The sequence below is a fragment of the Mastomys coucha genome, unplaced genomic scaffold (assembly GCF_008632895.1).
Source record: "Mastomys coucha isolate ucsf_1 unplaced genomic scaffold, UCSF_Mcou_1 pScaffold15, whole genome shotgun sequence".
In the NCBI taxonomy this organism is placed as follows: Eukaryota; Metazoa; Chordata; class Mammalia; order Rodentia; family Muridae; genus Mastomys; species Mastomys coucha.
In genome coordinates this window covers 78,294,149-78,316,742 of record NW_022196897.1, presented here as the reverse complement: position 1 = coordinate 78,316,742, position 22,594 = coordinate 78,294,149, and the positions used below count along the sequence as shown (strand labels likewise).

The 22,594-nt window shown below is 39.3% G+C and overlaps 1 protein-coding gene and 1 pseudogene across 18 annotated transcripts in view; both read right to left on the bottom strand.

Annotated features, from left to right (window-relative positions):
* Phf21a (PHD finger protein 21A) overlaps positions 1-22,594 on the bottom strand; it is a 183,377-nt gene that overhangs the window by 116,368 nt on the left and 44,415 nt on the right. For 10 of the 18 annotated variants that reach the window (XM_031371075.1, XM_031371065.1, XM_031371066.1 and 7 more), the window contains one exon: positions 19,876-19,962. In XM_031371075.1, the coding sequence (XP_031226935.1) occupies positions 19,876-19,962 (87 nt within the window). The remainder of the gene's footprint in view (positions 1-19,875; positions 19,963-22,594) is intronic. The other 8 variants (XM_031371076.1, XM_031371074.1, XM_031371068.1 and 5 more) reach the window with 1 other exon arrangement.
* Positions 10,160-19,569, bottom strand: LOC116090494 (annotated as a pseudogene).

The following is a 22,594-nucleotide window of genomic DNA, read 5'->3' as shown; positions in this document are numbered from 1 at the left end:
ACAAAAAACAAAAAACAAAAATAAAAAGAAAAAAAACAAAAAAAAACAAAAATGCCCTGAGAACCAACTCCCTTCATATATATCTTTATTCTTTCACAAAATAACTTTCAACTCTTCTGGGAGCTTCCTTCAGATATTTACTTCATATATATTCATAGATATTCCATTCACGTATCTTATAATGCACACATAGTGTATATGTAACTTTATTTGGACCACTGAATTATTACCACTATTAACTGAACTTTTAGTTCCACTACTCTTCCCCCTACCCTAAGCCCATCAGACTAACTGTAACTTCTAGCTAAATTAGTAGTGAATATTTATAATACAAGAAGTATTTATGTAACAGTGCTTGGTAGGGTAATTAATACCCTACAATTACACATATATTCTGGCACATTTTGTTACTCCTGGAGCTAAAACCTGCCTTGTTTTATCATTCACCTGGTTTTCTCTATTCCCATCTTCATTCTTCCTCATGCACCCTAAAGAAGCTACAAAAAGTCAAATAATGGCTCAAAACATCCCTGTGGCTTTTCTATTTAGCCTCCTCTTCCTCCTGCCTGTTTAGCAGCCTCCTTCTCCTTCATCTTCCTGGCTACACTTTCCTAAGTTCCTTCATCCTCCTAGACAACCTGATGTTGTTTACTAAGACTTGTTTTGTTTTGTTTAGTTATTCCAGAAAACATTTCTCTGTGTAGTCCTGGCTATCTTGGAACTTACTCTGTAGACCAGGCTGGCCTTGAACTCACAGAGATCCGCCTGCCTCTGCCTCTGCCTCCTGAATGCTGGGACTAAAGATGAGTGGTACCGCCTCCACCACCACCACCAGTACCACCTGGCTTGTTTTCTATGACTTTTGTATAACAGTCATCCAGATTTATCTTCCATCAAACATAGTCTGTCATCCTTTTTGTACTGAATTTTCTGGATACCTATCTTCATCTTCTTGGTTTAATTTCTTATTTTGACAAAAAACATCCTCAAAGCTGATGAGAGTTACACTTTATGACCTTCCATTTTTAAAACCATCTCTCCTCTATCCCCAGACATAATCAAGAGATGGTTTTGATACAGAATTCTGGTTTTCAGAACCATCCTCATTCTTTCAATGAGTCCTAGCTTCCAGGGTTGCAAAGTGGTTTGATGACCAATCTCTCATTGGCAACAGGTTTTGTATTCCTCTTCCTCTAAGGAAGCTTAGGTATTTTGTTTCTGATTTTACTGTTTTACAATAATCTGTCTTGGTATAACGGGAGTGCTTTTTTCTATTCATAGCACTTTCATAGCACTAGGCACTAAAGTAGAGTATTATTAATATCATATTATATGCCCTTCAGTGGTAGTGAAATTCCTTGTGTTGAGTCACTGAATTATTTTCTCTTCTCCATTTTCTTCCAATATCTGGTTTCAAAACTTCTATTAGTTCAAGCATGGGGCCTTGTGAATTGATCCACATTAACATTCTTCTCTTTTGTTGATTAAAGCCTCTTCCATCTCTTTATAGGATGATGGCTTTAATTTCCTTTCCCAATCTTTCTGTGAACTAATCTTTTTTTCTTCATTGTTCCACTAGTCCCAGCATCCTGTGCACCTTCTCTTGCTGATGCAAGAACCTAAGCTTATAGTTCCTTTGCAATATCCCTTCCAAATCTCCATGTGCCTTATTTTTGGGCTAATGGTAATACCTGGCTGTTAAGATTTAAGAATGAAGTATAAAAGAAGCATAGTGACTAGCTTTCTCCGATGCTTCCTCGTGGAAGCACAAAATGGTAAGCCACCTTGGAAAGCATTTGGGTATCTATTAAAAAGTTAAAAATGGGGGTGGCAAGCAGGGGGAGGGGGAAGGAACAGGGGTTTGTTCTTGTTGTTTTGGGTTTTTTTTTTTTTTGAGGGGAAACTGGGAAATATGACATGTAAATAAAGAAAATATCTAATAAAAGAAAAAAGTTAAATTAAAAAAAAAAGTTAAAAATGGCCTAAAGAGATGGCTCAGTGGTTAGGAGCACTGGCTGTTCTTCCGGAGGACCCGGATTTAGTTCCCAGCACCCAGGCGGCAGATCACAATCATCAGTAACTCTGACCAGTTCCAAGGATCCCTACACTGGGTCCTGGCTCTACCACCTTCTTCTGTTCTGACTCCTAGGTACTAGGCACAAGCATGATTATTGTGTAACAGTTTTCTTCCATATTGAAACATTCCATCCTACAGGGGACCTGCTTAAGTAGGAAAGTAAATAACTCAAAAGAACCTTAGGAAGTCCTGAAACTAATCAGATTCACTAGGCCTTCCTAGCCAGAGTAAAGCAATAAAAGCTGGGAGTTCCTCTCAAACCACATGAAGTGGAGCTGCAAGGAAGATTCTGAGAGGAGACCAACTACCTGGAAGAAGCCAGCCAAGCTGCCTGGAAGAGTTCCTAGGAATGGACACTCTCCAACCCTTTGAGCTTTCTGTAGGCTGTGCCTTGTGCTCCAGGTTCCCAGATTTGTGAGCTGTCACCCACACTGGTGTGGGCCTTGGTGATGCATCATCTTTGAGTCATTTCTGCTCCTGTAAGTAATTCCTCACCCATATTCCTGTAAGGAACACTAATGAAACTCATTCAAGTTGGACTTCTGTGGTTTTGTCCTTTGGTCTGTGGTGGATGACAGGATCTGGGCAGACATCTGTGTTGTGTCTCCTCAGGAAAAAATTTGTCACACAACAATGGTAATTTTGGGAGAACACTCATACACATAAGATAAAAATAAATATTTTTTTCTAAAAAGAAACTATACCTACCATACAACCCTGAGCATCCTGAGATACTGACCCAAGAAATGAAAGCCCAGCTTTATACAGATACTTATGAATGACGGCAGAAGCATATGTGTAATAGCTTAAAATAAAATAAAATCAGAAGCAATATAAAGTATACACTTTACAAGTCCATCTGTTAAAATCCTATAATCTGTAAGGAAATGTACAGCACAAGAAGTAGACAGTGCTTGTCTGGGACCAGGTTAGGGAAAAAGAACAGGATCTCCAGGAAGCAAGCCTATAAGAAAACATTCAGAGGCGGTAGATCGGCTCCTCAACTTGACTTCTGTAACTATGTAACTCTATCAACACTGAGACTTAAGGGGTGCAGCTTATTAATGAATAATAATGCTTAATACAGCTATAAAAGTAGCCAAAAGAATTACGAAGTATAAAAAATAATCTGAAAAGAATGAGGGACTGGCCTGGGTATAAGGGTGCTCCCAGGTCTTCAGTATATGCCTATGTCAATATAGCACTCACTCTTCTCCTAGACTGCTCCTTCATTTTTTGTTTGCTTTGCTTTTGGTTTTATTGAAGCAGAGCCTCATATTGTCCATAGTTGTCCTCTGCCCCAGAATGTTAACACATGCTGATATTTCAGAGTTTAGTATTTTTCTGACTGTTTCTCTAGATCCTAGAGTAAGGTGTCAAGCAAACTTTCTATAACCAACCAGACAGTGGCTAGCATAAAGCTTTCTGAGATTAGTCTACTGATGTAATACAAGACAGCAGCCTTAGACAATACATAAATGAAAGAAAATAGCTGAGTTCCAATAATTTCATCTAGAAAATCATACAGTAAGACAGAACTGACCAGAAGCAGATCTCTGGATACTGTAGAAAATTACCAGTCTTTGGAGAGCTAATCAATTTCTCTTTGGAAGGATACTCTAAAATAACAAAAGGGTTTATATCTTTAAAAAAAAGAAGACAACTAGTCAAGTAAAAATTAGGAAAAGAAAGTTACTAAGCCATTTGAGAAGTCCTATCTAATGGTATCAGACAGTGGTACAGAGCTATGGCAGAAGCGTTCCTGACAAACAGTAGATACCATGTCATCCCACTCACATCACATGACAAGCAAATCAGGGTCAGATAAGTGTGTGCTCTCCCAGGGTTGTAGACAGATGCGTATAAACAGCTTTCAACTGTTACCTCTCCCTACCATGACTTCTGTCAGGACTTGATTTGGGAGCCTCCACTCAACCTTGACTGCTTTTGAGACAGGGCTTACTATATATAGTAAGGCAGTTCATAAATGCTCCATCCTCTTACTTCAACATCCAAGTGCTGGGATTACACCCAGGGAGCTACCAATACACAACTCATTACAGATATTTTTTTAATTACGATTAATTTTTATTATGTGTCAACCATTTTTCCTACGTGTTATGTCTGCATAGCATATGAGTTTGGAAGCCAGAACAGGGTACCAGATCCCTAGAACTATGGATGGTTCTAAGCTGCCACATGGGTGCTAGAAACTGAACCTAAATCCTCTGGAAAAGAAGCCAGCCAGTACCTTTAACCACAAAGCTACCTTTCTAACCCTGTACTACAGAATTTTTTTTTAAAAAGTCAAATAAATTTTCCACAGACAAGATGGTATAATAAAATATATAAGTAAAACTACTACTATTCATTCTTAATTAAAGGTAATAATTGTGGACTAGCTCAAAATCCTATGTAAAGCTGTTTCAATTCATGACAAACTTCTTTACTAAGATGAGATCACATGTTCAGAAGAGAATATTTCAAATTCTATCAATTAAACATACTAGTCAGTTTCACTAAATTCTCAGGCAACAAAACTCTGAAAGACAGCTCCTCTGTGCTTAAGGCAAGGGGCTTTTTTCACTTGCCCAGCGCCAGAAGACATGAGCCCTGGACAATGCCAAGACAGCAATAGACCTCTACCTTTAACATCTTTGGTCAAAATGACATAATTTGTTATAGCAGAAAGGGCTGGAAAGGGTCTATTAAAAGGTAACACAGATGGGGCAGGAAGAAAGGTGACAAACATATCAACTGAAAATTTCCAGAGCTTCATTTTACAGAGCAAAAGCATGCTGGGAATCCGATCATCACTGTCACCTGCGGACAGAGCTGCTGTGAAGAAGGCAGTCTAACCCTGGGACTCAACCAGTGTCTACATCCTGAAGCAGAAGCCAGTCACTTTTGGAAATGCCTTTGGAGACACAAGTTTTGTAAAGCAGCCCCTCCACCAACTGAGCACCATGAGGACACTAGTTACAGAGGAAACTGCTTCTTGCCTGCTTATTTCACTCTTAAAGGGTCAGGAAAAGAAAGGAAGATGTATGGCTTGGCCTGTCATTTAGTGTTCAACATGTTTTTAAAAAATGGAAATATAAACATACTCTGTGGGTTTTGCTAAGCCTAGCACTCCTGAAATACCAGTGTGGTGGCATTAGTAAGCAAAGGACACCAGGCTCCTTTGCTTCAACAGCATGGGATGATAATGGTGATAGTTTACAGACTATTTAAAATATCTGTAATTCACATTTGAAATAAGTTACTTCCTAGTAATGTATTGTTTTAGCAACAGCAAAATGGCTTTGCTTTAAAGGCATATTGCTAACTGGGGTTGCAAAAGTAGACTTCTAAAATAATCCATAAAACCAGTGATGAGCACAAATTACTGAAAAATTATAGCCTGTTAGTGTGAGCATCTTCTTCTATATACTGCATCTAATTTCCATGAGTAGAAAGATAGATAACGTTAATTGCCTTTTCAGCTTTTATTATTCCCCATCCCTTCTGATTCGATTCCTTCTGAACAAAAAACAATCCTATTTGCCTATCCAGACTCCAAACACTTGAGAGATGGACTTCTAGCTTTAGGGTACTTATTAATCAATCTCGGACTCTTCCTATAGTTGGCACAAGGCAGAGGTGTGCCAAGAAGATATAAAGTCTAATGACAGGCTTCTAATTAAAGTTTTCCTTGCTCTTAGAAAAAGACATTTAAGAAATGGGCCTTTTCTGGCCAGATGTTGCTATGTAAAAATGCAAAGATGGAGCTTGAACACAGCCATCCAGTGACAAGATGCAGTATCTGTCAATGGGCGGGGGTAGCTGAGAAGGGCGCTGAGAACATTCCTTGGTCCTGGAGGTGTTGTGGAGCTGATGAGCTAACACATACATTCTCATGACAGGGAGCCGTGAGCCCTCTCCCATCAGTCACTTTCAGAGGGACTTCCTTTTACCTGATGGTGACAGATAACAAAACCAGGTCAGAGAACTCTGTAGGCTTTAGTCCAATCTGGGAATGGCAGACAGGACTCATTTCTTTAAACTGTTCAGCACACTGAGTGAAAACTGCATGCACTAAGTGTTTTTTTGTGGGGTTTCTGTGTGTTTGTTTGTTTTTGTTTTGTTTTTTGGGTAAAAAGGATATAGTTTGCAGAAGCTCACAATATAGAGGAAAGAGACTGACAAGCAAGTGGTTAAAGATGTATGATTTGAGTTAGGCAAAAGCCATAGACCAAGAAACTGTTAAGTTTACAAAAAAGAAAGCAATTCATCACATCAACAGATCCTTAAGTAGAAAAATCCTGGAAACATCAAAACATTTTTTAATGATTTAAACTTTCAAAAAGAAACTACCTGTGAATCTATAATTATTTCAACAATTGTAAACATCAAAAGAAACAGATGTAATCTCATAAACAATGTTAAAAAAGAATGCATCAGACAGAAAAGTATAGATCCAGCTCCCCAAATTAATCTCTCTGGTTAAAAGTCTCTGCAGAGGGAACTGGTGACACGCAGAAGAACAACAATGTTGCCGTGGTGATATTAATGCTCTGTTCACTGACATGGGCACTAGTCACCTAGGTGTTTCAATGTATAAAAATGAATTGGAACCATCTGCCAACACATCTAAATACATACATACACTTAAACATGTGATTTTCTGTATCAGTATTGTCAATGGTTGTTAAGGGAGAACTCCTTTAATCCAAGCAATTTGGAAAGCAAAGGCAGCTGGATCTCCATGAGTTGGAGCCTAATCTGGTCTGCATATCAAGCTCCAGGCCAGCCACGGCTATATATTGAGACCTGTCTCAAAAAACAAAACAAACAGCCTAGCATATACTCCTTAAAAGTAAACATACAGGGCTGGAGAGATGGCTCAGAGGTTAAGAGCACTCACTGCTCTTCCAGAGGTCATGAGTTCAATTCCCAGCAACCACATGGTGGCTCACAACCATCTGTAATGGGATCAGATGCCCTCTTCTGGTGTGTCTGAAGACAGCAACTGTGTACTCAACATAAAATAAATGAATAAATCTTTAAAAAAAAAGTAAACATACAAACAAAGAAAGAAAACTAAAGAGCATACAAGGTTAAGAGCAGCAAGTTTCTGTGCTCAACCTCTTGAATATCACTTCTTGGAGGAAAGCACTGAGAATACCTGTGTCAAATAATCCTAAATAACCTTGGATTGGTTTCTGTGCTTTTCAAGTATAAATGACTATATGCCTAAAAACAAATGATTTGTTTAATATTTTATATTTCTTAAAAAGGGAGCTATACTGTTCATATTTTAAAGTTTTTTTTCACTTTTAACCTATCTTTCCATTTAGTTAAAGCATACTTCCATAACATGCCCACATACCTCACACACACACACACACACACACACACACACCACATTCTAGATCAGTCTGTTTTGTCTCCCTTGGCTATCCTAGGCCACACCATCCTATAAGCGCTGAAACAAAGGCAGAGACCCTAGGTTTGCACTAAGGAAGGAAGGTAGAAAAATGCCCTAGGTTGAAGAAATAATACAGTATAACCAAGAAATTAGATCATTCCAGATGACCAAGTCTGAATGGTTGCAGACACTGGCAGGCAGGCATGGGGTGGAGAATGAAGGATTTCAGAGGGAAGTCATGTAGCAAAACTGGAGGAAGATCTTAGAACAGTTAACCTCAGACTCATTTATTACTTTATACAACTTCGCTTCATAAAAGTTTGCTTTTATGAAACTAATGTGAACCTACTCTGAACACCCTTAAAACATTAACACAAGAAATGATATTAAGAATCTCTCCAGGCGGAGAGATGGCTCAGCGAGTAAGAGCACTGACTGCTCTTCCAAAGATCCTGAGTTCAAATCCCAGCAACCACATGGTGGCTTACAATCATCCATGATAAGATCTGATGCCCTCTTCTGGTGCATCTGAAGATAGCTACAGTATATTACCCTGGAGCCAGAGCTAGCAGGGCCGGAGTGAGCAGGGCTGGCAGAGGTCCTGAGTTCAATAAAAAAATAAAAAAATAAATAAAAATAAAAAAGAATCTTTCTAGGGGTTGTAAAGATGGCTTGGTGGTTAAGAGCACTGGCTGCACTTCTAGAGTACCAGGGTTCAACTCCCAGCACTCACAAGGTGGATCAAAACTCCCTGTAACACTAGCCCCAGGGGATCTAACCCTCCTCTGACCTTTGAAGGCACCAAACATGTATATGTTGCAAAGATATGCATGCAGGCAAAACATTAAAACACATAAAATTAAATAAATCTTGAAACATTTTTTTTTTTAAAGCTCTACACAAAAGGAAGGGACTGGGGCTATCTGAATGGGAATTTTTTAACAGCCAACATCCATGATATGGATAAGTTTGGATACCTCATTACCCTCCTGAAGGCTTAATAAATTAACATATTCAAACATACCTTCTTCTTGCACATCATGCTAGAGTTCACGAGTACAGATGTTAGTAAGGCAATAGCTCTTGCCCTACGAGACCTTACTGATGACCACAATCATTCAATGGCTATAAGAAAGTACTATAGTATGAATCAAACCAGGAGGCATGTGTGCTATGTCTAGAGGAGGGTGAAGATTAGCCAAGGGAAGCTCTCTAGAGGACTATCAAAAGGGTCCTCAAGGGAGGGAGGAGGCAACAGGGGTTTGTTCTTGTTGTTTGTTTGTTTGTTTGTTGGAGGGGAAACCTGGAAAGGAGAAATTTACATGTAAATAAAGAAAATATCTTTAAAAAAAAAAAAAGGGTCCTCAAAAAGTACATAGGAATATGCCAGGCAAAGAAGAAAAAAACCCAGTTGCAGAAAACATGGGGTTTAGGAGAAAAGATAGACACTGGGGGCTTACAGGGAGTGAGTGGAAGAGAGGGATACAAGATGAACAGAGAGAAAGAACTGCTCAAGAGACTGAAGGAAGGACAAGCCAGCCTAAATATAGCTATCTCCTGAGAGGCTCTGACAGTACCTGACTAATACAGATGTAGAGGCTCACAGCCATCCATCGAACTGAGTACAGGGTCCCCAGTGAAGGACTTAGAGAAAGGACCTATGGAGCTGAGGGGTTTGCAGCCCCTTAGGACGAACAACAATATGAACTAATTAGTACCCTCAGAGCTCCCAGGGTCTCAACCACCAACCAAGGACTGCACGTGTTGGGTCTGATTGTTCTGGCAGCACGTGTATAGTAGAGGATTGCAAATTCAATCACCAATAGGAGGAGAGGACCTCGGCCCTGTGAAAGTTCTGTACCCCAGTGTAGGGGAATGCCAGGGCCAATAAATGGGAGAGAATGGGGTGGCAGGCATGGGGAGGGGGGAGGCAACAGGGGTTTATTTTTGTTGTTTTTGTTTCTTTGTTTGTTTTTTGGAGGGGAAACTGGGAAAGGAGAAATTTACATGTAAATAAAGAAAATATCTAATAAAAAGAAAAAAAAGAAAAAAGAACTGCTCAAGTGTCCGTACTAATGAACTTCCATGCCTTACAGGGACCAGTCTTATGGGAGAAATTCTAAGATTTTATTCTCTGCCCTTCCTGGGGTACCATGCCTTTCTACATAGTAGTCTCTCAATAAATGCACATGGAATAAACAGATGCATCTGATTCTTTGAAAGTTTCAGAAAGTAGATTGGCCTGGTGTGGTGGTACATGCCTGTAATTGCAGAACTTGGAAAGCTGAGGTGTGGAGAATCAGAAGTTTAAGGTCACACTTGGCTACAAGAGAGTTTGAGGCCCCGTATGCGTGTGTAAGTTGTAGGGGAGAGAGGGTGTTGCATAAGAAAAAAGGACAGCTCCTAGTGAAAACATAATAAATGGAGAGAATCAATGCACAAATTAAGTTCCTAATATAGTTGAAAGGTGGAGTCAAAGTTACACTGGCTCCTGTAAAGCATCTGTGATATACACTACCATTCAACCACAATTTAGAATAATGTTGTCCTAAGAGACAGATCCCTAAGCATTTTGAAATACAGAGAGTCCATGAAAGATCTAGACAAATCCAGGTTCTTGAAAACAGTTCCACCAGAATAGGCACTAGCTTGGTTTTCACTAACTTGAAGCAACTGCTCTAAGCTAAGGAGGAGCCCAGCAAAGAGGCAAAGAACATACTGTAGAGTATAGCTTCCTATGTCAACATATAACACACCTCATGTGAGGGATAAGAACTTCAAGTTGAACTTTCAGTTCCAATGCCAGCACTGAAGCTAAATGGCTAGGCCAAGCTCTTGAGAGGACAGAGTGTTCCTCTCCATGCCGCTCCACAACACTGTTGTTATAGATGCAGCATCCAGTCACTGCCTGCCTTCATTTCCTCTGCTGTACTCTGGTACAATGATAGCATCGTTACTCCACCAAGCTTCCCTCTTAAAGATATCATCAAATATTTAACCAGACAAGTACAAAATGCTGGCAACTATATGACAAGAGTCAAAGTGAAAAGCATGGGCTAGCTAACGCAGCACTGGGAACTAAATCACGTCACTCACATGAAACCTTGCTCCTAAAACCTTCACACCCTTTGCTAGTATTTAAGTCTTTCCTCCATCTCTGCTCAATAAACAAGTAAGATTTCCCCAGAAGAAATCTGAAATATTGTATTTTCTGTATTAAATGTAAAGGAACAGAGCTGATGTCCCAAGTACACAAGTGACAGTAACCTCAGAAAACAAATGGTCAAGCAGTTTCACATAAATATTACACAGGCAACACGAACTAGACTGACATTCAGGGAATGAATGCGTAAGCTTTGGGTAAATAAGAAGATAGGTCTCTAGCCATAATAATAGAATCTCTAAGGAAATAACACTTATAAATTGTGCTAAAAATATTAGCCAATCATTCTAGCCAAACTGTGAAAGAGAGAACATTCTAAGGGTACTAGTTCAAACCAGAGATAGTCAAGTGTCAGGCAACCAATATTAGAGCACAGTAACAAATTTACCTAACCACAAATCAATGAGAACTAAACAATAACTATTCTGCTTAATGTCCTATTTCCAAATACATTTAACAGATAAAATCCTACAAAGTAATTCACTACCTAGAACTGAATGAAGAGTACATTGACATCAGTCAAGGCAACTTTGCAAAGGCAATGACCCAGTGTGTACTACAAAGATGCACCCATGCTTTGGTTAAATGTGGATGCTCTAGCCCCTTAGAAGTCAAAGCTTCACATAAGGATGAAGGAGTCACACAGATAAAGTGAGTGGTGCAACTGAAGGCAGCAATTCCTATCTAAACAGAATTCATGTTCTCCAAACTGGATGCACTCAACAGATACATGTTCATTAACCACAAAAGGCACTGCTGTACAAACCTCCCATACACAAGGAAGCAGATGCACTAAATGGTTTAAATATAAAACCTTAACCACTACCCCACTAGAAGTAAACTCCTAGGCTATTCCTATCTACTCCCCATTGTCAAGTCACCTACGATCATCCATAGCATGAAAACTAACATGTGCCTAAAGGCCTCATGCAAAGGTCCTCTGAGAGCCCTATTGGAAGGAGATACAAGTCTTTGGAAGGTAGGGATTTATTGGACATCACTAAGACCCAGTCTCATTCTCTCTCTGCTTCTTGTCTTGTGATAAGAACAGTTTATAATGCCTTGTGCTCCTGCTAGGATGTTCCACCTTTACTAAAGTGTCAAAGCATAGGGCCATCTGCTCTTAGACTCTGAGCCTACAAAATTCTTTATTAATTACCTCAGGTATTTCAGTATAGTAGCATGAAGCCAATTAATACAGTAACTTGGCTCAAAATATGTTATTATAAGCATAGGATTGATTTTTTTTTTTTTTTTTTTGAGACAGGGTCTCACTATAGTAGCCTGGCTGGCCTGGAACTCAATATGTTGACCATGTGGGCCTTGAACTCAGAGATCTACCTGCCAAGTGCTGGGATTAAAAGGGTGCATCACCACAACTGACTTGTTCAATGAAAAGGAAACAGTTATGGCAGACAGAGATCTTTCCAAAGACTTCAGAATCTATTTTACTAAAATCATCAATTGAAAATGTTTCCATACATGGCAACTATTTGTTAAAGCAGGAAAAGTACCTATTCTACTGTGTTAAAGCAGTCTGTATAAAGTGAGAGAGTAACTTTAACAGAGTCAGAGAAGCAAACAGAGAATCAGACACAACAAAGGATTTTATCTTTCCAAAAAGAGTAAGGGAAAAAAGAAGAGTGAAAAAAAATTAAAACTAAGAGTAAAGGGCAGATCTCTGAGATTCTCTGAATGGCAACCGGCACATTCCATGAAACATGAGAACTCAGGTAAGCACGGATGCATGCCAACAATCTGCATGCTACATATAGCACTATGTCCCCAGAGTGCCTTCTGTAGAAAAGCATCCTGAAGGTTATTTGGAAATACATAGAAAAAGAAGTTTGGTTTTTTTAATTACTATGTCCTGTTTATTAATTCTTCTAGTTAGCACTGGATGAATTTCAAGCCTATCATTCTCACACATGATATACTATCACACCTTATATCCAATCTGCCCCGACTTGCTCACATCCTTCCTCTCCTCCTACTGTTGGTCACTCTTCTGCCTTAACCAGTCCTTTTTTGTGTGAGCAGATTCTGCATAGGAAAGAAAACATGAGCTGCTTTATCTCTCTTCCCACCTGTTTTCAACCCAGGTTAGCCTAGAACTCACTATGTAGTCTAGGCCTGCCTGGAACTTGAGGCAATCTTCAATCTCCTGGTCTGCACTATAGACATGAAGCATATGACTGGCTTGTTACTTATTTTTAATTTAATAAAAGTTTTCTTATGGTCTTTGACCAAATATAGTTGTGGATCATTTTCAATTGCTTTAAAATTTTCATCCATATCTCTTATCATATAACTTTGCAAGGCCTGGTCACATGGCTTGACTTGACTCATAGGATGGTAAAAACAGTCTAATGCCAATAGAGTCTCAGTATGAATTTAGTAGTTTGGCCTTGTGCTCTGGTGATAAGCCATGAAGGAAGCTTGAGTCTCTTCATGCTAAACTTCAGAATAAACATATTAAGGTAATCATAAGCATAAGTACAACATGGAGGCAGGCCCAGCCAACCCAAAAATGAATGCACATCTATCTGGCCAAAGCCATACTGGATCAAGAAAACACTAGGTGACCTGTAGATCTAGTACAAAAATTAGTATATTATTATAAGCCACTCAGTAAAACTGGCTTGTAATACAGAACTGCTATGATTAGAGCTGGTCTAATACATCCAAGTCCATGTCTAAGGCAATCAGAGTAACAATCGAAAAGTATAATCGTAAAAATACTCAAAATAGAAAAGAAAAAGGGAAAACAACTATCATCACTGGGGACACAGTCTTAAATTGTGAATAGTCAAATATTTGAGGGTATGGAAAATCATGTTTAAAGGAACACTTAAAGACAGGAGTGCTGACACACACCTTAGACTGCAGCTCTCTGGACACAAAGGCAGGACCTCAAGGCCTATCTGGTCTACAATCAATTGCCCACAGGGCAATGTAGTAAGATCCTGTTTCCAAAACAATCACACAAAGAAAGACTCAAAAAAAACAAGAAAACGTTCATAATACATTGAATCAAAAGATGAAGATGCACTGCTCTTTAAAATTGGAAAAACAAAACAAAACTGTAAACAGCAAAGATCAGTCAGATAAAATCTGTTCAAAAAATACAAAAATATTTTTCTGTGTTACACACTACTCTCTCCAAATAATATAAAAGAGCCAATGAGATACCTCAGAGGGCTCCTGCAGCCAAATCTGAAGAGGTGACTTAGGGTTCTTTGGAGAGTCAGCTGTGTTGGATGGTGTTTTGCTGGGACAAACACGTGAAGGAGTGTTTCCCTGAAGTAGACACAGGTGAAAGACTAAGGCAGACTCGTGAAGGAACGTTTCACTGAAGCAGACACAGGAGGAAGAATGTTCTGTTAAAGCAAGCACGTGAAAGGACACGTAATGAAAGATTCTTTGTTAACAATATACACGTATTGGTTCATCTTACGCTGCATAGTTGAACTCCATTTGTTGGGGCTCCATAGAGAGAAATGCACCAAAAAAACTCTGATGATGTGCTGCAGTTTCTTGCCACTTCCATGAACTCTGCTGACTTGCAGAGTGGTGTCAGCTGAGAGAGACGTACGTGCTGAGGCAAGACCCATGGAGGACATGTGATGTTTGGAGAGAGTATAAAAAGGACAGTTGATGGAGCCTGAGCTCGGCTTGCTTATAGAGCTAGCTGTGCAACACTTGTTGGTCTCCTGTCTTTGCTGATCTTCGCTTCACTGAGAGAGGAACAGCTGAGAACTTCTGGCATTCCTTCTGGTCTCTCCTGCTGACTCGAGCAGAGGCTGAGGCCTGGTTGTCTCTGCTAGGTAGTGCCACCACTGCTGATTCATGTTTGCTATCCCAACTCTACTGAACTGGATGGATAGTACATCTGTGAAGTGTCTGTGAGTGGATCAAGCTGTTGCCACTAACCTGTGAACTGAACTGCCAATTTCCAGACAACACAGACAGGAGTTGCTCCAAAGAACCTTTCTGAACAGGTCCACTTCCCACCCTACCCCACCCCACCCCCAATTCATTTCTTTCCCACTACCTCTGGTAGGTGGTGGGTTACAAAAGAGGTTAAAGTGTTAAAAATAGGTTTTGAAAAACTTAAAGTTACACAAGTCTGACAACCTGAGTTTGATACCTGGAACTCACAAACTAGTAAAAAACCACCCCTGGAAGGGGTCTCAGCCTCTGCAGGCAAATGGCGGCACGGGTTACCTCTCGCTAAAAATGTAGATATTACAGGAAGTATTATACTAGAGATAAAGAAGGAAATGAAACAAATTCACTGTCTTCATTTGTTTTAATTTAGTTTCATATAATACATCCCAACGGCAGCTTCCCTCTTCCCTGGTCCTCCACTTCTCCCCTCTCCCCCAGACCCACACCATTCCATCTCCCCCCAAGAATAGAGGAGGCCTCCCAGGGACATCAATAAAACATGGCACAACAAACTACAATAAGACCAGGCACATTCCCTCATATCAAGGCTGGGTGAGGCAACCCAGTAGGAGAAAAAGGGTTCCAAGAGCAGGCAAGAGTCAGAAACACCCCCAGTCCCACCATCAGCACCCTCTGTTCTTCAAACCATTTAGTAAGACATTTTAAAAATAGTAATTATAAGTAGATATGTAATCACAAACTGTGGTATGCTACAGTGGGTAAAACTGTATTTAGCTTCAGTATACAGTGCCTAAATTTATCTGGCCATGGCCTCCAGAAATAAACTACACTTCCCAGTCTTCCCTGCACCAGTGAGGCCATGTGACTATGTTCAAATCAAGGAGATTTAACTGGAAGTGGTACATAAAGCTTCCAGTAAACATCCTTAAAAATAAAGGGCTCCCTCTCTGTTGATTTCCCCCTTCTCACCAGATGGAGCTACTATTTTGGACTCTGATGTGAAGTTTCACGCTGAGAATGGCAGAGCAACAGAACAGGAGGTGCCTGGGTCACTGATACTGTACAAACACTCTTTCCAGCCTAGTCTACTGCAGAGCTCTTGGATGACAGAGAAGTACAAGTATACCTGTTTAAGCCACCTTTATGTGGAGGTTTTAGCTATTCACAGACAAACCTGAGAGTAAATAACACTAACTACAAAGAAAATAAAAGGCGTCAATAGGTTATGAAGGGTTTTAGGGTCCACTGCTCAGTGGGATGGATGTAACAACTCTTAGTAGTGAGATGAAACCAGAGAGACAGGCTGGCAAATGGAGGCAAGAAATACCAACTTGAATGAATATGAACTAGGGCCTAAATCCTCCTAGGAACAAGGAACACTTTAGAATGTTAAGACAACCTGTTGGGCTAGGAATGCAGTTATAACAGTCACTTGCTTATCATTTACAAAGTCCAGGGTTCTATCCCCAGAACTGCCAAGAGAGAAAAAAAGAAAGAAAAGAAAAAAGAAAAGAAAATAGAGGAGGAAGGGTGTTGTTTCTATGAGAAATTAGAATTAAAACACTGAAGAAACTGAGCATTTTGGCTCCAGAATCTGAATCTCTGTACTATGCCACGGAGCGCACATTTCTGTCAGATAAAAAATGAAGGGGAGTGCAGGACAAGAATGAATCCTGTTGTGGAAATGAATAGCTGCCCCACTATGGTTCAAGAAATCTCTGATTAGAGAGATCATCTATCATGATGAAAATGTCGCAAGATTTTCAAATGCTAACTGTTCCATGTACAGATTAGAGATTGGTGTCAATTGTTTTAAAATAACATTTCTTGTTTATTTGCTATTTTAAAAATGAGGCATATGTACGATGGAGATTTCAGAAAATACACACAGGAGAATAAGGGAAGAAATACCTATATGTAAAATACCACCTCCCAACATTTTCTACTAATTCTGTTCTCATACACATTTGCATGTCCACATAGGCATATACACAGAGCAAACACAAGGAGAGGGCTGTAATACAGATAAAGTCATAAATGCCTCTTAGTAGAGGCTTTTCTATATCACTAAACCATAATTTGATTGACTATGTAGCATACAATTTATTTAGCCAACCAAGTCTAGGAATGTTTTGAGTTAAAACTATCAGATACAAATTGAATCCCTGCAGGTGAAGCTACCTTCTAAATCCACCCTAGAATTTCTGTTCACGAATCTCAAGTTACAGTTTGAAAGCAATAAAAACATGCATTCAAGGAAATTTGCTGAGTTTTACCATAGAAGATACTCACCAAAGACCATCTTTTCCCAAAGTGCTATCAAAGACTGAAGTTGTATTAACAAATAAGAATGAATATGTCTACTATAAGAATTAGTGACTATCTGCAATGTTGTATTTCTTTAATAAAGCAAAACAAGAAAATATTTATATTTTATTTGTGCAATCACCTTTACAAATAGATATATACAAATATATACAGAAAAAAATGGAAGCAAATATGACAAAGGATTAAGTCTATAACTTTATTCTTCAGAGGTTTCTTTTTATTATTACTTTAAAAAGGCGAATATTTATTTTGCTTTCTGACTCTGTGCTTGTGCCTTCAATACTTTCACAACGATTTTCTGCTCCTCAATAAGGAAAGCCCGCTCGATCCTGTCACAGACACACTTGGCACACATGGAGCCACCACAGGCCCTGCTGATGTGCTTCTTAGTCTTATAAAATATATAAGGACTTTGGGTCTTACAGCACGAGTCCCTCAAAGTCTGTCTGAGCACATACCGTAAGCAGATTTAGGAGCTTTCCCAACCTTCTTGGTATAAAGGTAAACAATCCAGTTGCCAAGGGTTCAAGACATCCTGGTTTGGTTAGAGGCTGTATTGTAGGAAAGTCTAGGACAGTCTGTCAAACACCAGACCATTCTGAGTGCCTCTAAGCACTGTCCACAGAAGAGGAAAAGGAAAGGGCTCTTCAGAGGTTTTTGTACTTAATTTTTCTCACAACAACAATGTAATATTAAGTTAAACTATTAGTCATGCAAATAGGATTATTTAGATTTTAGTTACTAAAGTGAAAGGAAAAGTTTTGCCAAAATCTAAGTAGTCTTTTGACAAGGAAAAATAAACAGGTGGCTTTAGAAATTCATTATAAAATAAAACTTTTAGATTATAGTCTGATGAACAACAGCAAGGTTTCTGGTTAGAATGCTGTCAGTGAGAGCCAGCGTTCACATTTGACAGCTGTTCTTTTTTTAAACACTGCCCTGCCCTGTTCTATCAAGGCATCACTTTTATAGTTAAGTGAACACAAAAACAGCAAGACTGCATTTCAGCTTAAGGTCTTCCTGAAGTCACATAGAGAGCTATGTAGTAAGTTCAGTGTCAGGGTTTTGTCAGCTGATGAATAGGCAGTTGCAGTTCTCTAAGTGAGGTCAACTGAGGACTAACAAGTTACAGAGTAAACCACTATAGTGGTTTGAATAAGACGGGCCCACAGGCTCATATATTTACATGCTCAGTTACCAGGTAATGGAACTCTTTGGAAGGATTAGGAAGATAAGGAGGCGTGGTCTTACTGGAGAGTGTGTGCCATGAGGTGGGAGCAGGCTCTGAAATTTCAAAAGCCCATGCCAGGCTTAGTCTCTCTTCCTCTCTCCTCTCCCTCTTTTCATTTCTTCTTTGTGTTTGTGTACATGTGTGTGTATATATAATCTGTATGTGTGTGTATGTGTCTGTCTGTCTCTCCCTCCCTCCACCCCTCTCTCTGTAAATCAGATGTAGTTCTTTGTCACTACTCCAGCACCACACTCCCTGACATGATGATAATAGACTAAGCCTCTGATACTGTAAGCAAGCCCCCAATTAAATGCCTTCCTTGGCCATGGTGTCTCTTCACAACAACAGAACGGAAACTAAGACACAAACCTATCACAAAGTTAGTTATCACAAACAGATTTTTTAAATAAAGTAAATTTTTCTGAGATTGCCCATTCTCTGGAATGCAGCCCTTGAGTTCTTTTAATTTCTAAAGGTATTCTCCACCCCCATCCTACTAATCATTTTCAATGTCTCTGTCAGTTACATCAAACTCAGCAAAAGTGACTCACTTATTGGCATGTGATCAGAGAAACCCTACAACTGTAAGGAGGCTCAGAACTTAGAGAGCTCTAAAGACAGACCCTGTCACCAACATGCTTCTGTCTAGAGAACCCAGTCACACACTAACAAGTCCTCTTTACAAATTTCTCTCTGCCTCTACATCCTGCCACCTCCCAGTTTTACTCTGGCTCCTCCTAATCTAAAATACCTCCTGTCTGTAGAGACAAGATTGGAAAGCATTAAAGAGAGAAGAATCAAAAAACAGTGGTTCACTCAGCTTAGAAGATTATCTCATCTGTGGTTCTCAAAATTTATTTCTCCCTTCAGTGAAATGAAAAACACAATCAGAAATCTGCAAGAAAAAATGTTTGTTGCTATTGTTTAGACAACAACATAAACTCAAAGTTACTAAAAACCATTTTAACAACTCTTCAGTAAAGTTGCAGTAACACAGAACTGTCAACTCATTCAGAGATATCTGCTCCTTGCTCCAAGACAGAAACTCCGCTTTACACCAGGAGGGGGGCAGTGAGGGAAGAAGACAGGGGATGCTCCTCAGATTACCACAGACTCACAGCAGTCAACTATCACACTCCACCTGGTGGCAGGAACTGCCTCAGTTGGTAAATGGAAGCCACTCTACAAAAAGTACCAGCGGCACTTTCCTTATACAAAATATAAGATGTTCCTCTCTTGCCATACGTAGAGTAAGTATAGGAATTCCCATCAAAGAGTTTTCAAATAGTAGGTTAGTATCTGATGAAGATTAGCAAAAAGGTCTGACAACAGTGAGAACAGGAGACCTACATAGAGAGCTACCCACAAGTTAACTGTCAGCTCAAAGCTTCACAAAGGCAAGAAGACACTGCCACTGCAGGACTCCACATCACACACTCCCACTAACTTTCTCTGTCCCTTCCCCTAGGGGTAAACTACAGTTTAATTAACACAGCTAACAGCAGCCTGCCACATTGCTTTTAGGTATCTGCCAGTAGCATATACTCATGGAATACTCTAGAGACTGATTTCAACCAAAAATAAAAATAGATAAACAGCTCAAGCAAAATTAAACTGAGTCTGGCTGCCCACACTTATTTTCACACATAAAAAAAAAAAACAAAAAACAAAAAAACCCCAGCAGCCCTCTTAGAAGCCTCAAGACACATATCTTTAGAACACAATGTTAAAAATATGTCCCCGCCTTCCCCTACCTGTTTCTCACTCAAAGCTGTGATTTTGGCTTGGAGTTCATGAAGCTGTTTCTTTAAGTCAGCATTCTGATTGGAAAGAAAAAATATCTGTGAGAAAGATATTCATTTGTTAACATAATAGTATCGGGAAGACTGTGCATACTGCATTATAAGTGACGAAGCAACCTTTAGTTATCAAATTTACCATGCATTAAATTATAAGCACAACATCAACCCCTAAGACAAAACAGGGGCAGTTTCCTCATAACTGTTTTGAATTACAGCAAGTTTTATACTTTCTCAGCTTACACTCTAATAGTATCTTTCTTCTAAAATATTGTTATTCTTTATAGAAAATATCAGTTGACAAAAAATCTAAAGCTCCACTAATCAGACAAAAACAGGAAAATGGAGGTTAAAGTATGCACATCCCACTGCTTTAGCGGCATTATCAGTAAAGATAAGAGGCTTTTCTCTACTTGTCCTCTCTCTTATTTAGAAAAGTACATTTGTTATTTTAGCCTACATTTGGGAAGCTGTCAGCACTGTAACTGCCTTAACAGCACGTCATTCAAATCAACATGTTGAAATTCTAGGAACTGAAACAAGTACTATTTTAGATGAAATACACTGAGCACGTTTGCCCTTTCTAGGGAGAGGGGAGGGGAATGGGGGTATTAAATTTTTCAAATGTTTAACATAGCAGAAATCGTGAATGTCACCCCAGTGAGAGACTTATTTCCTTGTGTCATACACAGTCCCTTAATTTCTCTGCCTGGTCTGTCATGGCTGGGGCATGTATTCTCTCCTGTATTCAGCTTACCTCATTTGGGATTTTTCAGGTGTATCTGACATTAGGCTTCTCTGAAATCACTTAAACTGTTCTGCAACAAGTCACTGACCCTCAAACTTTCCAGGTTAAGAATTTGCTGTTCTAGCCGGGCAGTGGTGGCGCACGCCTTTAATCCCAGCACTTGGGAGGCAGAGGCAGGTGGATTTCTGAGGTCTAGGCCAGCCTGGTCTACAGAGTAAGTCCAGGACAGCCAGGGCTACACAGAGAAACTCTGTTTCAAAAAAAAAAAAAAAAAAAATTGCTGTTCTGAACTGGTGAGATAGCTCAGCAGTTAAGAGCACTGTCTGCTCTTCTAAAGGTCCTGAGTTCAAATCCCAGCAACCACATGGTGGCTCACAACCATTTGTAATGACACCTGATGCCCTCTTCTGGCACATCTGATGACAGCTACAGTGTACTTATGTACAATAAATAAATCTCTGGGCCTGAGCAAGCAGAGTTGACCTGAGCAAGCAGGAGCAGAGTTGACCAGAGCGAGCAGAGGTTCTAAAATTCAATTCCCAACAACCACATGAAGGCTCACAACCATCTGTACAGCTACAGTGTACTCATATACAAAAAATAAATAAATCTTAAAAAAAAAAAAAAAAAGAATTTGCTGTTCTACAATCATGAACTACAGAACTGCTAGCCCTGAGAACACTTCAGTTCCTGACAATACAGATCACCTCATTAAATATGAAGGAACTAGCAATCTGCTGCCACTTGGTCCTCTAAATTCAATTTAAATCATAAATACACTAAAAAGAAAATAAAAATTAAAACAGAGATGTTTCTCATGGAAGGCAGATTGCCAAATAGGAATAAATGTGAGCCACAATTACCAGTTCTCAGAGTCAATGAATTATATTAAAATACAACAATCAGACCACTGAGACTTAATTTCTCAAGATGAATATTATTTCCCACTTTAATAAAAAAAAAATATCAAGCTGCCTCAGTAGTACTCTTCAGGAATTTATTTTACTTTACAGAGACACATGTATCCCACTATTTAATGAGTGCCAGGAAGACACTACTGAAAAATAAATACGAATCACTAGAGGGCAAGGTAACTTTGGGGAAGATTTCTCTATAAAAGAATAAAATGTCCAAGTCAAAACTCTTATAAAAGTAAATTTAACAGTTTATAGATTATTGTGTAAGATATGTCTGAAACCCTCTTTAAGGGTTCTTTTCAAGATTAAAACTTTCAAAGCCAGGTATGATGGCAGATGTACATAACCTCAGCTTTGAGAGTTAGAGGGATGAGGCTCAAAAGACCAATACTGGTCCTGGCTACTTAGGACATTCAAAGCTATTCTGGAACATGAAACCTTGTCCCAAAACAAAAAGTAAAATGAAATACAAATTTCAAACATCTTAAAAAAATTATTCTAAAATTTTTACTGTGAATATTGTAAATCCAGTACTCAGGTGTCCTAAATATAAAATGCACACAATTAAAAATGATTTGGGGGCACTTCTGTAAGTTTGAGACTTTAAAAGCCTGGCAAACTCTAATTCTGATGATGTGACTTAAATCTATACCAGGTATGGAGACAAACATTTATAATCTCAGCATTCGGGAGGTCAAGCGGGGAGGAGAGTTTGAAGTCAGCAAAGAGTCTCAAAAGTCATTTTCTAAAGAAAGATATTCGACGGCTCTGAGGAAGTGCACCCAGGCACCTCCTATAAACTTCCGTTGCTGCTCTAGCTTCTCTCTTTCTGAGCTGATAGCGCTCCTGCGAACATGGTAAACGTTCCTAAAGAAAGATATTCAAGCTATCTGAAGCCTATTAAACCTCATTTTTGTTTTTTTGTCTGTTTGGCTGTTTCTTACAGATACTCACAGAAATTAATAAAAAAGCAAAACAACAGTAACAAGGCTGAACCAGCAGCAATCTT